Below are 16753 nucleotides of genomic sequence, written 5' to 3' on the forward strand. Positions count from 1 at the left end.
AGTTTGCAGGCTGCATCTGCTCGTGGTAATGCTGTTACCCGTGTGCATTTGAGGAAGCAATCTGGCATCTTTGCTTTGGAGACGGGAAGAAATATTGATGGGTCGGTTACAGTGCTTAGCACTTGGAGAATTGAAGCACTTGAAGACCTTGGCATGGCCAGACCACCTGAAGCACCATTCTAGGATGGACGTAGAATAAGCACCGCCAATATCCCCACATGTCCCATGTCTGAACGCCCACAGCTCCCGTATCGGAGAACCTCTCAGTCTTCCAGATGAGAAATTCACCTCCAGGCGTCTTTACTTTCCCAGAAACTTCCTCGGCTCCTCCTGGGAAGCCTGAGTGAAGATCTGACGTGCAGAATCCCTTTGCACATCACACCACTTCGCTTAGGTTCCTGCACAGGCTGCGCCCACGCTATGTAATGCGTACTGCCAGCTGCTTCAGGGCACCTGTGTACGGGGCAGGGATGTGTATGTGATGCACACAGATGTATGCTGCATGTATCTTCTTTTAACTAAGCCCCAAGAAAACCCATTAAACCCTGCAAATGTCAGCTCTGTGTTTACACTGCTGGGTAAAAAGCAAATTTGCCATAGAAATCCCAGAGGAGATGGATGGCTGCGCAAGTCTCTCAGCAGAAGGTGTGTGCACATCCTCAGTTTGTTCTGCCACGCAGAAGCCCACCCCTCGCTCAGACCATTTCTAGGAGGTTAAGGCACCTGCAGCAGTGGCTGCAATAGAAGTAATTCAAGCCGTTGATCTGTGAAAAGCAAAACTAGATGTTTCTTATAAACGTCGCATTTTCTTCAGAATCAACCAGGTTGGGGGCAGGTACTGATGACTACCAGAAATGTTTTACAATCACGGTGATGTTTGCCCAAGATTTTTGGACCAGTTAACATCGTAACTGCACTAAAATGAAGTAACAGACAGCACTAATACTGATGCCACCGCCCCCTTGCCAAGCAAGGATTGGTCACAGTAAGAGAGACGATGGTTTCATGTAATAAAAGAGGGAATGGGAGCCTTCAGGGGTTCCCAGAGGAATTTTTGCCGTGGCTGCAGCAGATACACAGTGGTGCAGCCCTGGCAGCACTGGCCCAGCTCGGCCCCTTACCCGTAGAATTCGCAGGTCTGGTTTCCCAGGAGCACGGACACGCGGCTGCCAGCCCCCAGGTAGTGCCCGGAGATGGTCACCATCGTCCCTCCTGACTCTGGACCGCGGCTGGGATTCAGAAAACTCACTGCTGGGGTCTGGAGAAAGAAAAGGACAAACTCAGAGCTCCTGCCTGCTGCTAGCGGAGCGGTCAGTGGGAGGGTGCCCGAGGGCTGTGCCAGCCAGAGAGCACCGGCCCCTGAGCATCCTCATGCTTTGGCTGAGTGGGGATATCTTTTATAAAATGGAAAAGCAGAATAGGGATGCGTCTTGGACCTCTGACAAATCTGCTAGATTTTCAAACCCAGTTCTGAAAGAGAGACGCGTCTCTGCAAAATGATTGCAAATTTAACCTTGGCAAAATTCTGTGTTTACCTTCAACTTTGCTCTTACACAAAGGTAAACTCTTTGCACTGCAGTTTCAGAAACTAAATATATCCCAAGCCAAGCTAATTGCCACAATGGAAATTTGAACCCAAATGTTTAATGTTTGCCAACATGATAAAGCATCAACTTCCTCCCCCCCCCCGCCCCCCAGGGTCTGGTAATGGGAAATACCGCACAGCTTTAACAAAAGGCAGCACCATCAGCTCCAGCTTAATATGAACCACCAGAGACAGTATTGTAGGGGCAGAGCTTGTTTCCCGTTGCTGATGGAAAGACATCCTTGGTGGGCAAACTGAGATCCCACTCGACATTTTATTGGTGATGTTATTGCAGCAATGCCACGTCTTTATCCTGCCTTGCACCAGGATAGCTATTTATCCCCCTTAATAGAATTTGCAGAAAGCAGGTACATTTTTATTTGTTTTCAATCAGTGGATATTACCAAATTGTTTTGCTAATGCTTTCACATTACCCTCTTTATGACTCTCATCTGCAAAGGCTGGCAGGCTCCCAGCTCTGCTCCCCTGGTACCACCTGCTTGGCAGCTCAGTGAGTTTGTCCTGTTTTCTCTACTGTTTTCACAACGCAACATGTGTTTTCTGGGTGCCACAGCATTTGCCAGAGCAGCTTAGACCAAAAGCCTCCTTGACCCTGACTCCTGAATAGACCAGACAAAACCACACAATCCACCCTGTCGTGGGTAGTTACGGAATAATGGTGCAGGAGGGAAAGATTTGTCCTTCAGCTGCTCGTGCTCTGCTCACAGCTCTTATCCTCACTGGGGTCAGGAGTTGGACTCAATGATCCTTGTGGGTCCCTTCCAGCTGAGGATATTATATGATTACACCAGCTAGTAGCAATACAAGACAATATGAATGGTAATGGCAATCTTTACACTAGGCAAGCTTGGGAGCATTTCATACAACTGAGAGGAGCAATATCAAAACACAAAAACCCTCCAAAGGATGTTCACTGTGTGATTGCCCATGCAAAACCTCCTTCAGTCTCCAGCCCAGCCCTGGCTACAGTTCCCAAGGTGAATTATGAACAAGCTGCAATGCAGGGAACATTCCAGACAGCGAAAGACCCCTGCCAGCCACCTCCCCCCTCCAGCCCCATCCCCGGGGCCAGTCTGCTCCTGGGACCCTGGGGACAGAACAGAGCAGTTCTTTAACATATTTAACATGCCCGTGAGGTCCAGCAGTTCCCGCACACACCCCAGTGATGGAGCTGCACACATACTGGACAACACAGCCCTCCTCCTCTGCATTCCAAATCAATTATAAGCACCTCCTGGCTATAAGCACCTGACGTTTCTGGTGTGAGCATCACCTTGTCTAAGCATTGAAATCCTTGGAAATTCAAAGCATTGCCCAAAATAGAAACTCAGGCTATAACCCCGAGCAGTCATTCTTGTAAACAAGGAAAAGACAGGAGAGCAGGGGGCCCATCCTAGAGACCTGCAAAATAACCCAAGGCTGGGGCGAGGCCGGCATCAGATGAGGGCCTGAAAGCTGAATATGAATTTTCTGTCTTCAGCTCATGATTTGGTGATAATTGTGACAGATTTACAGATCCAAAGTAGCTCCAAGGTTCCACCTCCCCAGATAAAACAGGTGTAATTAAGGTGACAGCATCGCTCCTGCGCTGTGTCAGGCACCAGATGAGCTCACTAAGGCATGAACCCTCTCAGGGTCAGAACTGAGCTCTGCTTTGAGGTACCGATCAATTTTACTACTGACTTTAAAGGTATAAACCAGCTGTAATGGAATTTGTGGCAGTGCTAAAGAGAAAAATAGAGGCCAGCTAACAAAAGGAAATGATGTGCTAGAAGTTTTAAACGCTTGAGAAAAAGAAACGATATAATCAGGGTAAGTGCTCGAAATCAGAAGCAACAATGCAAAGGCTGATAATGCTCGGCGTATGCTCACCGGGTTGCTGCAAGGTGCTACTCCAAGGTTCATCTCTGCAATTACCTTCCACTGGCTCTTGGTCATTATTTAACACAAAGCAAGAGAGCACCCTCCCCGTGTCGCATGGGAACCTGCCTTTCGAGCATGGCAAACCCGGGGACCCGCTGGCACTGCCCTGTGATGATCAAAAGGGGTTTCTTTTTTTTTCTTTTCAGATTCAAGCAAAATGTGGTGGTGTTTTGCACCCCTGCTATGTCGCTGAATAAATGAAATCCCAGGGGAGGGTGTCGCTGACAACACCGGGAGGGTGGCTGGGACGAGCCTGATTTATCCCTCAATTAGTTTACAAATTGCGGACAATCAGTAAGTGCTGGCATTTCCCTGCATACAGATTCCACTAGCACAAAATCAATGTGGCTGGATGAAGAGCCCCTTTTAGGCAAAACTGGAGATATGAGAAACCCCAGCTGTGGCTTTTAAGTTTATGAACCAAAAGGCTGCTAATTAAACAACAGAAAGAAATGACCTGCTCAACCAGTGGAAGCCCACCAACCCAAAGAGCAGCTCTCCATTAGGCAGACAGAGAAAGCCTACACTGAGCCAGCATCCTTGAAGGGGAAAAAAAAAAATCCTGAATATTTGGATGCGGAATTACCCTTCCATCCCAAAGGGCATCATGGGGAAAAAAAAATTAAACCTATAGACACAGAACTAACTCAGATATATTTAGGTTTCAGAGGCAATTGATGAAGTTTCTAGCAGGACTTCAGTACCTGAGCTGCAGAAGGACGGACTCTGGCGCTTGCTCGCCTGGTGTGTTTCTGTGCTCGTGCAAAAAGGCCTGTTGGTGCCTGTATGTATCACACACACCTACAGAAACATCTGCAAAACCAGCAAGCAGCAGCATCTAGATTTGGTCCCATTAACTGAGCACCAAAGTAACAATGTCCCTTCATTACAAACAGAGGAAAATTTTGTGCACTGACTCTAATTCCTTGACAATTCCTCATGCACAGAAACTCCTCAGAACAACGTTGTGTTTTGTGCAAGGCTCCTCCTGGGAGTACCACAATGTGCGTTGCAAGGAGTAAGTGAGCCTAACAATTTGGAGAAGGCTGTCACTATTTTGGAGGTGCAAAGTTGCAACCAAATGCTGTGGGAGCCCCGGGTTTAGGTTCCCACCTAAATCCTGTTTATCCTGTAGCCCTGTGTGAGCTCCAGACCCTGAAAACGGCGCCAGTTGAGTGGGCTACCAAAAATTGTGCAATGCAGTGGGGAAAGCATCAGCAAAAAAGATGGCAATTTTGGGATTGCCTTCTGGTGTTGAACCATGCATCTGACGCGCACTGGTGGAGCGTCACGGCTGTCCCCGTGGGGCACGCGTGCTGCCCCCACCCCTCGCCTCAGCAGGACACTCACCACAAACATGTACTGCTGCGTGGACTTGGCCGTGAACTCCGGCTTGCACTCTCCGATGCACAGGAGCACTGGGCCGGAGCTGATCCCTGGAAGCGCCTGCCCCATTTCACAGACGATCCTGGAAGCAGAAATGCCGCAGGGAGGCTTTGGCAGGAGGTGCCAACAGTGCCCTGTGTAGCTCCACGCAGGGCTGGATTGCTTTCTTCCTTCTTTCCTCCCCCCCAGCTTTAACTTTGATATCTACCTCTTTGGAAGAAGTTAATTACTGAGTCTATTTTTATCCCATGTAGTAATTTAAAGAAAAAAAATCAAAATTAGACATAATTATTACAAGCTGTAAACTCCGGAGCAAAGCAGAGCACTAATGGCAATATATTAGCCAGTAGCAAAGTGAGTGCTAAGTCCTTAGAGTAACAGATGAGTTCATTAAGGGAACAGCTCACACTGCAGTCTCCCAGTTAATCAAAAATGGAGAAACCTGCTTGGGGATGATAGAGACAGCCGTGGAGAGCAGCCTTTGCAGGGGAGCCGGGCCTGGCTAACCTGGAACATACTGATGCTGGTAAAAGGAGTTAGTGGCACTGAAAGATGGACCTTGTGCTCCTGGCGTGGTCCAGCTCAGCCCCACGGGCACCTCCCGAGGCAGGGCAAGACAGGGAGAGCTGCTGGGGTTAACCACAGCTGGCCCAGCTGGCAAATAGGGAACAACAGATCGCCCTGTGGGTGCCTAACCCTGAAATCCCAGGGCACTGGCACAGGTACCACCAGCTGGAGATGCGCCCAAGCCAGTGCCTGGCACGCCAGCAGGTTCTGGAGAGGTTTTTAAAGGGCCGTCAGCTGGCAGGGCTCTCTGGCTGTACCTAAAGGGGAGGGATGCTGCTTGCTCCCACGGCAACACTGGAAAGACAAATTCAAGAGCATCTCCCCAGTCACTGGAAACCTGGGGGTAGGAGCAACCTGCCTCGGGGCAGGGGATGCAGCAATGCCATCTCGGCACCCTGAGAGTGAGACCAGAGAAGAGCCAGAGCATCCTTTCCCCCGTGAGCCTGAAGGTGCTTTTGCAGAGCGGCAGGGGCAACACTCACGCTTCTGCCGATCACGTGCAAATGCATAAAAGCCTCTAATTTGTGAAGGCAGCGTTTCAGCTGCCTTCGGCAGCATTGAATTCACTACAAATAAAATAAAATAAAAAGACTAAAAGAAAAAAGAACCTGCAGATAACATGCATAGGTGATGCCAGGAGGCCTAATGAAATACATACATGCTAGTAAAGAGCTCTAATGTGAAAATCCTTACTGCTGCACATCAAAACAGGTTGCCTAGAGAGACGCTGCCTTTGGAGAACAGGAACTGAAGCTTCTCAGCTGTGTGCCTTAATCTGCCACGTGCTCCTCTCTCTGCTTTTCAACCAGACATTGCCCATGCACCGATCTCTCCTCTGCCTGCTATTTCATTACTTCTCCTCCTGCAGACTGGCAGCAGAGCGAGGAGGCAGGGTTTGGGAACAGTAGTCTCTGCCCCTGCCAGCTCACGGGCAAACAAAGCAAGGTGAAGTGATTCCTGACACTCCATGGGCAGGAGAGGAGAGCAGAGATTCTCTCCCACAAGAAGCAAGGATGCTCCAAGCACTATACATGGGGGAAACACCGAATACTCAACTATTTGCCAGTAAAGCAGCAGCTGCCATACAGCACCAGACATGATGGGGTGCAGGACAGGGCAGAAGTGACCTGGTACACTTGATCCCGATTCCTGATAAAAGCCAAATTCCCAGCAGGTACCTTGTTACAAAGTGATACATTCAGCAGAGCTGTAGGGTGCTGATTGCTGGGCTAAGTGGCCCTTTCACCAACATTAACCTAATTGCTGGCTGATAGATTGCGTGGCTGGAGCATATGGTGAGTCATTACAGTCTTGGAATTCAGTCTGCCCACAGAACCCTTAAGAGGGTCCTTTTATCTGTATTCATCTTTAAAAGGCAGCTCTCATGCTAATGCTTGCTGTTATCTGCCCAGGGTAAATGTTTTAATGATGTTAACAAACTTTGAAAGCTCAAGAGCTGTAATTAGAGTCATGATTATAAAATCAGGGTTTCATACCATCAAAGGAGGATAATTTTATATTCTTCCACCCTTTATTTGAAAAATAAAATAAAACAAAATACTGCTCAGCAGAACAGCCCAAACCACTAGCAGTGACAGTACCACTGGTGCAGCGGCTGGAGCCATTCCTGCAACATCACCAACGACACTCTGCAAGCCCGTAAAACCCTTCATCCAGTGATCGCATGACAGACTGATACACTGGAAGGGGAGATCAGTGTCATTTCTGTCTTACAGATGGGGAAACAAAGATAAGGAGTGAGCAAAACCCTAACCAAGGCCAACATGTGCTAGTGGCGGGTCCTTTCACTATGCTGGGGATCAGACTGGGACCCACCCAACGCATTTCACCACCAAAGGGCAACTGCTTTCAGCTGTTCTCACTGTTCTGTTCACCATCCTGAAAGTGGGGCAGATCCACACTGCTGGGACCGCTCACGGGACCTGGGCTCCCCATCTCTCACTGCGAGCAGTCATGGCCCTACTACATGCCATCCTGATCCCCAGCAGAAAAGATTAGACAACCCAAGGGGAGACATTACCTTTTGCTCTTCTCCTGCCCTGCACAAATGACCCCCAACACACCCCTCAGCACCTTGGCTACACCAGAACAACCCCCTGCCCCTCAAACAGCACCAGGAGCACGTGTCACTTTGGGAGGTTTATTTGCCCATCCTCTGTTACATGCCTATTTTCTAATTTTTGGTTGACATTTTTCTTAGTGAAATAAATGAATTGACTCCAGTGGAGGCCCATTCGGATTAAGTGGCTGTCACCACCTCACCCGCCTAACAAATGGCTGCGTGCAGCTGGCAGCGCCGGCTGAATTTCAAGTGCGATGGGGAGCAGAGAGGGCAGAGAGGCTCAGCGTCAACAGCAAGGTGCTCATCAGAAAAGTTGCTTAGCAAAGCAGGAACCGTGGTGTGGAAGGAAACAAAACACTTAATGAAAGCTTAAAGGGCTGCTTAACCCCCCAGACAGCATCCAAGCACCTCAGCCCCTCTGGTGTCGGAATGGCATGCCCTGCTCCAGGCACCATCCACCTCCAGACCCCTTCCTGCAGGGCTGGAAAGGGTGGAGAGATGGTGCCCAGGGTCTGGATGAGTTACTGGCCTCCTGTGCATTTGCTGGAGGTCAGGGAAGAGGCTTTGCCAACCCTGGGGACCCGCGGTGTGGATGGGTGAGGTCTGCGAGGCCACTCACTGTTCTGCGACGACATACTGCTCGGGCAGGGGTGTGCACTGCACCCCAGCAACCTGTACCCCATGGGCAATCTCGGAGAAATCCAGGCCCAGGTTCACGCCACGGATGGTCACCCTTGTCCCTCCTTCTGGGGGGCCTGACACTGTCAGGATCTAGAGGGAAACAAAACAGAAAAATTGAGTTGGTGGCCCCACAACACCCATGCTTCTTCAACCCCGTATCTGACTTGGAAACAGACTTTTGCTTTGCAGGCTGCTCGGGGAGACCGAGTGCTCCAACCGCCAAACCCAGGCCAGCGCCACCTTCTCGTGACACCTCTGGATGTCTTGGAGAAGCCCAAGGAGAAGCTGAAATCCATCTGTGCCGTGGCCCGAGAGAGGACATTGAGGTCCCTGGGCTGGCCAAGAGGCATGGGCAATGCCACCCCCCAGGAAGCCTTGCAGAAGGGTAGGACTGGCTCCGTTTTTATACATACAGAAGATGGTCAGTCACCTTCCAGAAGCAGCCTGTTGCTTTGCAGAACTTTAGCTTCTGCCTTGGCTGTTCTCTTGAACGTTAATGTCACATTTTATTAGTAAGTTGGCACCTCAAATGACTTATAAATGTTAAAGAGTGAGATCTGTGCTTTAAAGCTGCCTGTTTATAGCCTGCCTCAGCCATAATCATCTCTGCTTCTATAGACTCTCATTAAGGACAATATCCTCTTCAATTAGGAGTATAAATTACAATAACATATAGTCACAAAATTTGGACCCAAGACTCTCAAATAGTTGTCCTGAATCTGCCACTGGTCTGCTGTTGCTTTTGGGTGAGTTACTAATCTTCCCCATGCTACAGCTGTTATTAATAAATAAACATAATCTGTAATAATGCAATTTAATTAATTGAATAGATAAATCTTGTTTACGCTTGTTTGTTCCACTCTTGTCTTTGGCAAAAGACTTCAGCTCTTCAAAATGTTTTCCTTAGCAGTTACGGATGCATGGCTGCTTTTCTTTTACTTCCTTAAGAGCTTGCTGTTCCCTGGACGTGAGCAGGGAAGGAAGGAGGCAAAACACCAGCCCCAGCCCGAGTGCGCCCCGGCAGCCCGAGCCTGCCCCAAAGCAGCCCCTGTGGGACCCCCTGCACTCTCCAACGCCATGGGACACGTCTCCCCCTTCCCACCCAACATGAACCGCTAACACCATCAGGCCACCCCTGTTCCCCGTTACTTCTGTGGCACCAAGTTCCCCTCAGCCCCTCCCCGTGCTTCAGACCCCAGCGGAAGCCACTTTCCTTCTCCCTTGCTTACACCTCTTCATCTCTGGCTCTCCATCTCTGCTCCCATTCAAGGTGCTGCTACTGAATCTGGCCAGACACGCTGGGCTCAGCATCCTGCGCACAACCAGCAGAGCCAGGACCTGCCTAGTACATCCAACCACCACCTCCTTCCTCCGCCTATGATTGAATTTCTACCTCCCCCTCCCCTTGACTGAGGTTTCTAATTTATTCACTACACACTCCGTTGTGCTGCTGTTTTCTGTAACTTAGACGGCGTAGCGTGTCTTGTATCATTTAGCTCCATGAAGCACTCTGTGCCCATACAAGACACCAGAAGATTAAGTAGTGCATTACACCGAGTCCTGAAGGCCTGCACTGGTAACGTTTATGTTGCTAGTTGGGAATCACCTGGACTCGGCAGTTCACGTACTTGACAGTTACAACTGTCCTTTGCAGCTCTAGATTACGTTAAAATGTGTTTGCTGGAGCACTTACACGGCCGGGCTCATTGTCTTATCGCTGTTCAAAAAAAGTCACAGTTTGCCATTTCTTGACCTTACTACAACCAGCGGAGCCAGCCGGCCTCCTCGAACAAAGCCGCGCTGATTCTGTATTTTGAAAATGTCCTGACCTGGAAAATCCCCAATATGGAGCTCCACTCGACCTAGATTTTAGTGGCCACTAATTGAACAGTTTTGAAGTAACTGTGCCATAAAGCAGCCCCAGGGTTAGAACAGATGCATTCAATTAATTACAGCTGGAGAGATTCAGTCAAAATCACAAAAAGAAGATAAGTCTTAAAGGTCCCGTTGCAGTGAGTGCTGGCGAGCCCTGCAAGCAGCACCCGGCCAGGCAGCACCCCTGGGTCACCTCGTGCTGCAGATGCACAGCCAGGCACCTCCAGCAACCTCAGCCCAGGGATGCTGCTGGCAGTGGGTGCTGGGTGGTGCTGGGGAGCCCAGATTTCTGGTCTGAGACAGGCAGGATTAGGAAGGAAAACTCCCCGATTTCAAGAAATGTACTTTAATAGAGTGGCTTTTCATTCTGTGGAGGATCAGAAGAACCCGCGAAGGGCAGCTGAGGAAAACAAGGCCATTACCAGGAATTGTACATTTAGTGTTTAATGGGCTGCACCTCTGCTGGAAGTTTTTTAGGTTGTTTGCAAAACTGAAGCAGTTTTGAAGTCAGTGAGAGCAGGGCCTTTGGTTTTGCTCCTCTCCCAGATTAATCTGAGCAGGTCATCTCTCCCCTCTGCATCAGCCTCGCCTTGCACGAAAAAAATCAGCAATCCACTGCCTCTAGGAAAGCATGTTCCTGCGGCCCAGGGAGAGGATTTATGTGCGTGTGAAGCAGTGTATTATTCACAGAAAGGATCCAAACACAGAGGTGAAGCGGGTGGTGGTAGGAGCTTGGTCACCTTTACACTCCACCCTCACGTCACGTCAGGCATGCAGATGCACCACTGCGTTTCTGCTGTTGCTGCTTCTTTCTTGAAGCCAAGTTAGGGGGAACCCAGGGATCACCGAGGCTGGAATCCATAGATCCCAAGCACCCAGGAGCTCTGACACGGTGCTAGCATACTTCCCTCCCCAGCCTGCAGAAGACACTGCTGTAATGATACAGGATAAATGTTCTCAGCCTCACATCTTGCCAGTTGCACAGTTCAGCTTCGCTGACATAAAGCAACATTTAGCTGCCAGAAGCAGCTTGTGCATGAGATGGGGAGACCTAGGGCTGGCTGTGAGTCGGCCAGGGCTTTCCTTCTGGAGCTGGAGGTAAGCCGCCAGCCTCAGACCCTTCTGCACAACGGCCACTTGGCATCTGTCAGGGTGCGGAGAGAGCGGCCGCCTTGCAGAATAAAGGGCACAACCGCTGCCCCCTCCCAAAATGTCATCCACCTTCATTCTCTTTGTCTTTTTTCATCCTGCTCTAAGCTAGCTGGATCCCAGCTGATGAGCCCAGCAGGGAACCAGCACATAAGCATTGTCATCCCGGCATGATCCCTCCTTGTCTCTGCCTTAGCTGATAGCACATTCAGAACCTAATTGTTATCTCAGCAGAGCAACTCCATTATTCAGCCTGACACCGCCCCCCCCCCCTTCAGCTGTTTGTTGCACTGATGTTATATTAATGAGGCCTGCAAATAAATGAATAGGAGATCAGAGTGCCGCTTGTTCGCAAGAAAACTGATTTTTATTTATTTATTGCTAAGACCACAGACCGTGTGGAAGTTTTATGCTGTTAAAGGGACACTGTCGGTGACAGCTGGGCCGCTTGCTCAGAAAAAGAAAAGGACTGCCTATATCCTACTGCTCATTTACTTTTACGACTATTAAAACACAATCTTGTCCTACTAGTTATGCATCCCCTGAAGGCACTGGTGCCTGGGAGTCAGGCCATTGACCTCCAGCTTGACAGGAAGCGTGAACCTGGGCAGATGAAGCAAAAGGAGTGGAAACCAGCCTGTATTAAAGGCTCTTTTAATCTGAGAGATCCAGGCTGCAATGCAAGCCCCAGTAGGAGACCAAACACTTGCTCCCCAGTTGAGTCTCTCAATGCTGGTGCACGCAGGATGGAGAACGTGTCACCCAGAGCAGGCTGGTCCCAGCAGGGCACAGTGGTCCCTTCCCAGCTTTCAGCACAGAGCTCTGCAGCACTGCACGTTGCAAAAAGGCACCCAAAATACTGAAAAAACTGGGATGCCAGTAAGAAGGAACCAACAGCAACGAAGGCTGTAAAGGTCTCATGATCTCCAAGACGATCTCATATACTTTTCTGGAGGGAAAGTCTGAAAGAGCTTAATCTGTGCTGTTGAAAGGTTTGGGTTCAGGAATATTGAACCTACGGGGTTTCTATGGCTTTGCTGTTTTCTACAGACATGACTGCTCAAGAACTTGGCAAAATTCTAGAAGAGTTTTTAGCCCTATCAGTGCCCTTCCCATTGGTGGATCTCAAAGTGCACAAACAAGGCCCCTAGTTCCCTCTGCTTCCCCCCTTCTTTTTCTACAACAATGAAAACTGCAAACTTTCACATTAAAAAAAAAAACAACAAAAAAACCAAAAAAAAAAAAAACCCAACCAAAAAAGCTGTGAATTCATAAGGAGAAAGGCAAGAGGTGGAGTTCGAGGAAAACCACCAAACACTGCAAGACCTGTAATAAAATCACAACAGCTCACAGCACCGTCAGAGTCAGCAGAGGCCATGGGACGATACATCCCACTGAAATCTGTATTTTCTAGCGCTGACTCTCACTGTGGAATAAGCCCAGCTGCCAATGAAAGCACAGACTCGATTTCTCTCATCTCCAGACCCACTCAGGGCAATCTCCTGAGACTCAAAACATCCCCTGGCGAGGCACCCCGTGCCTCCCACTTCGAAGGCTGAGACACAGACCTGGTTATGGAGACAAGAAATCTGTAACAGCAAAGCTCTGCTTTTTTCTCTTTGGACAGAGACCAAAAGTATTGCTTTCAAGTTGGACAGTGATAAAACACTTGGTGGCAGCGCCATGCCCGCAGCCAGCCGCCAGAGCCAGCCTGGCAGGGCTTAGATGCAAGTCACTTGGTGGCTGCAGCAGTGTTTTTCCCCTTCTCTGCTTACCTCAAGGAGGGGTAAATAAATCATTCTAAGACTTATTCAATGTTAAAACTGTCTGAACAGTTTACAGCAAAGAAAATCTCAGGCAGAGGCTGTTTTGCTTCTTGCATCTTGTAGCATAACCTCGTGCAAGCAGAACGGTGTTCAGATATGAAAACGTTGGTTTCTGACTGCTGGCAGGACAGGGTGAGTATCCAGGCAAGCCTTTAAGGCATCTCTCTGTGAAGATAGGTATGATTTGCCAAACCAACCAACCAACAAAACAGCGGAAGGACAGACTCTCAGCACTTCTTAACGCTCTCACGCCTCTGCACAGCCAGCACCACCGCCACCTCCACTCTGCAGCTTACAGAACACTGCACAAGAGAAACACCCGCCCATCAAAAATGTAATGCAGCTGGACAAAAGGTCTAAGAAGCACCAAGAGCCTGGTAACGTCCCTGCGGGATGGACAGACCCTCCTCAGCAACGTCCTCCTCCCGCCAGCCCCAGCCCTGATACAGCCCCACTAGCCTCTGCCTTGTCCTCGCCTCCTCCATCAAAAGGAGGGCGATGCCTTCCTCCCAGGGGGGCTGAGCATGAGCCAAGTTTAGTTAAGCTGGTGTAGAAACTCATCTGAGTTAAGAGGAAACTTCCACACATACCAGGATCCTTATTCAGCTGGCAGAAAGCTTATGTGCCAGGGAGCCCTGCTCCTGCCCTGCCATGAGCATCAGTGCAACAGGCTACTTTGATCCAACACCGTTTTACACCCACACCTCCACCTCCTGCAGTATGGATGCATGCTCAGGGCAAGGGAGGCTTTTTTAGGGGAGTTAATTAAGTGAGAAACCAAAATCTTCTTTCATTCCCACCTGATACGAGTGTCACTCCTAATAGTAACGTTAACAGACCGAGTGCAGTTTTACTGGTAAAAATGCTCGTGGGAGACATTTTGCATCCCTCAGTGGTCTGAACAGAAACATCAGAAGCACCAGCTATAGACTAATTAGCTCCCTAGTTTAATTAGCATTCTTGCAACAGTCCATAGCGGTCACCCCAGTGCTGGTAGCATCGCCGGTGAGTGAGAGCTGCGCGGCGGGGCAGTGGGCTGCACACCCTGACCACGTGCCGGCAGATCTGCAGAGCAATTTCACAGAACGTAGTGGAGCATTTTAGTCCCTGTTCTTCAGCATGGGATGCACAACGGCGGGTTTTCAGTGGGGAGGGAGGCGAACACAAATCCACTTTGGCCGGGGTAAGGAGAAGGGGCCGGAGATGCGCGCTCTTACCTCGGTGATGCGAGGGTTGGAGCACTTGACGTTCCTGCTGGACCAGTCGAGCCAGGGCTGGGCGGGGAGCGCGCTGCAGTGCGGTCGCAGCGTGCACTTGGCCTCGCCGCTGCACCAGCCGCACTCGAACTTGGGGTCGGCTTTCAGGCAGAGCCCGCAGCTCTCGCGCTGGGCTGAGCACTTGTAGAGGTGCACTGCGGGGAAGAGGGGATGGGCACTCAGGACGAGGTCAGGAATTGGGCTATTCACATGCACTACAGCTGCTCTTGGACTTAGAAGCAAAGGCGGCTGTGGAGTTTTGACTTAACAAGCTGCAGAGTGGACTTGCACATGTGGCTTCCAAAGCCAAGGCTGTATCAGTGGAGCCCAGTCCTCCACTGATAGTGCTGCTCACAGCGAGTTGCTCTCATCCAAAGCAAGTTCCACCAGGACCACAACATCTCTGCCTGTGGCCAAAGTGATGGCAGCTAACGCCACTCTGCCCCAGGAACCGCTTTCCAGCCCCCATCACCTCCCTCCTTCCCGTGACTTGAAAGCCCACTCAAGCAGCCGTTACCTTTCAGATCCTCCGGGTTGTCAATGACAAAGTTCCCGTTCCAAACCACAGCAAAGTCCACCGCCAAATTGCTGATGTCCATCCCGTCATAGAGATACTGAAGGAGAAGATCGAGAATGAAACGCTTGGGAGGATGTGTCAGAGACACTAACAAGAAAAGATTTTTTTTTTTCAGAAACCATGATTATTCTCTGCTTAAAAACATGTGCTGATGTCTGAACCACCGCACTTCTACACTTCACCTCCAGAGTCCTGCTTTGACTCCCTCCTCCTCACCAGGAAGAGATAATTAAATCAGATCTAGTCCTTGTGAGAGGTAATAGATTAATTATTCCACTCACAGTGGTTGCTCTTGTCACTCAGTCTCTAGCTTATCAATACAGCCCCCTCCAGTTAATCAGACTGGAAGGACTGCTGCCTTCAGGCTATCTTCTTATACAGTCACTGAGCACCCTAGTGTGACTGGGAGCTTAAAAATCATGCTGCACAGCTTTGCCTGATGAAGTAGGCAACAGCTGAGGGAAAACAGACAGTGCAGGGAGGTCCTTTCCCACTCTGTACTTCAGCCTAGCCTAGGATAGCACTGGCTGGAATTATTGACCTTCTCATGGATTTCCTGAGGGCCATGGCTGCGTGAATCCCGATGCTTTAGGCAAATTCCCGGTGTATTCTGAAATTCCCCTTATCACAATTAGCACCAAGGAGGCCTCATTCTGATGCTCTCTGTAAGTCAACCAAGAGCTGCTAAAAAGACTTAAAAAGGTGACCGAACGTTGCCATCCTCTTTGGGATGAGGGAATGATGATTAAACCAAAGCAGACTGCTTTGACTGTCCCCATGCAATAGTTGTGTATGGTTTTAACTTACGTTTGGTTGTATGGATTCACCTTGCCTGGGTTTTACTTAATGTGAAAGTAGCTCTTCTGTACAAATGATAGAGCTGTGAGCACAGAATTGCCCTTACATTCTCCACCTACAACTTCCTATTAGCCTAACAGGAATAAAAGTGCTTCTCTAATGTTTATAAATCACTTTGGATAGGAAAAGTACTATACAGTATTAATACATTTATTATCCACCAAGCTGCAAGGCCCAAAGACGACCAGTGATATATAAATACCCAGTGAAATTTTTAAAAATTCAAAACGTCATTAACAATTTAAGACCATCTGTACCGAATATTAAAGCAGACCCTGTTCCGCTGCCTAAACCAAACTGAACATGCCCTGTTTGCCTGTGGACCTCTTTGAATGCACGGCGAGGAGGGGAAGGACCGTGCCCTCCCCTGCCCGTCCTCCAGATGAGGATGGTGCCATGTGAGACCCAGACGTGGGCTGCAGCTCGGAGGGTTGGCTCGCGTTCACCATATGCGTTTCAGCATCCCTGAGTGACTTTGGGTATTCTGGGGTAAAATTCTGCCAGGTCCACAGGCAGGGCTAACCCCATCCCATGGAGGAGCGCTATCCTCCCTTGCCTGCTTCTCCGGCAGAATCGTTCAGTTTCCCTCTCTCTGCTGTGCTGTGCTCTCTGCCCTGGCAGTTTTCCTTTCCCCCTCCTTCCAAGCACCACGCTGCTTTTCAGCATTACTGTATTCATCCAGCTACCATGACCTGGAATTCGACAGCTCCCTGATAAGGGGGTCTGTGATTCGCCTTATCTCCCCCGTGTAAATTAGCCTGCCTTAACACCTTCTGTGCATCTCCTCCTCCTCCTCCCCTACCCCTTGCTGACCCCCCACAGTCAGACAGGGAGCTGTCAGATAAAGGATCTTCTCCCAGCCGGTGCTATAATGAAACACGGTGCTATAATGAAACACGCTGCATGCCCACGGCGGGTTCCCACCTGGAATTCAGGATTAGTTTAACCCCAAGACGTTCCATCAGC

General features: G+C 49.6%; 1 protein-coding gene across 1 annotated transcript in view; it reads right to left on the reverse strand.

Annotated features, from left to right (window-relative positions):
- The window catches only part of PLXNA2 (plexin A2), a 180276-nt gene that overhangs the window by 35829 nt on the left and 127694 nt on the right, over positions 1 to 16753 (reverse strand). Inside the window, exons 11-15 of the mRNA XM_037410617.1 lie at positions 14870 to 14966; positions 14314 to 14507; positions 8185 to 8336; positions 4880 to 4997; positions 1122 to 1258 (exon numbers count right to left, since the gene is read on the reverse strand). Of these exons, the coding sequence (XP_037266514.1) occupies positions 1122 to 1258; positions 4880 to 4997; positions 8185 to 8336; positions 14314 to 14507; positions 14870 to 14966 (698 nt within the window). The remainder of the gene's footprint in view (positions 1 to 1121; positions 1259 to 4879; positions 4998 to 8184; positions 8337 to 14313; positions 14508 to 14869; positions 14967 to 16753) is intronic.

This window comes from Falco rusticolus, chromosome 17 (assembly GCF_015220075.1).
Source record: "Falco rusticolus isolate bFalRus1 chromosome 17, bFalRus1.pri, whole genome shotgun sequence".
In the NCBI taxonomy this organism is placed as follows: Eukaryota; Metazoa; Chordata; class Aves; order Falconiformes; family Falconidae; genus Falco; species Falco rusticolus.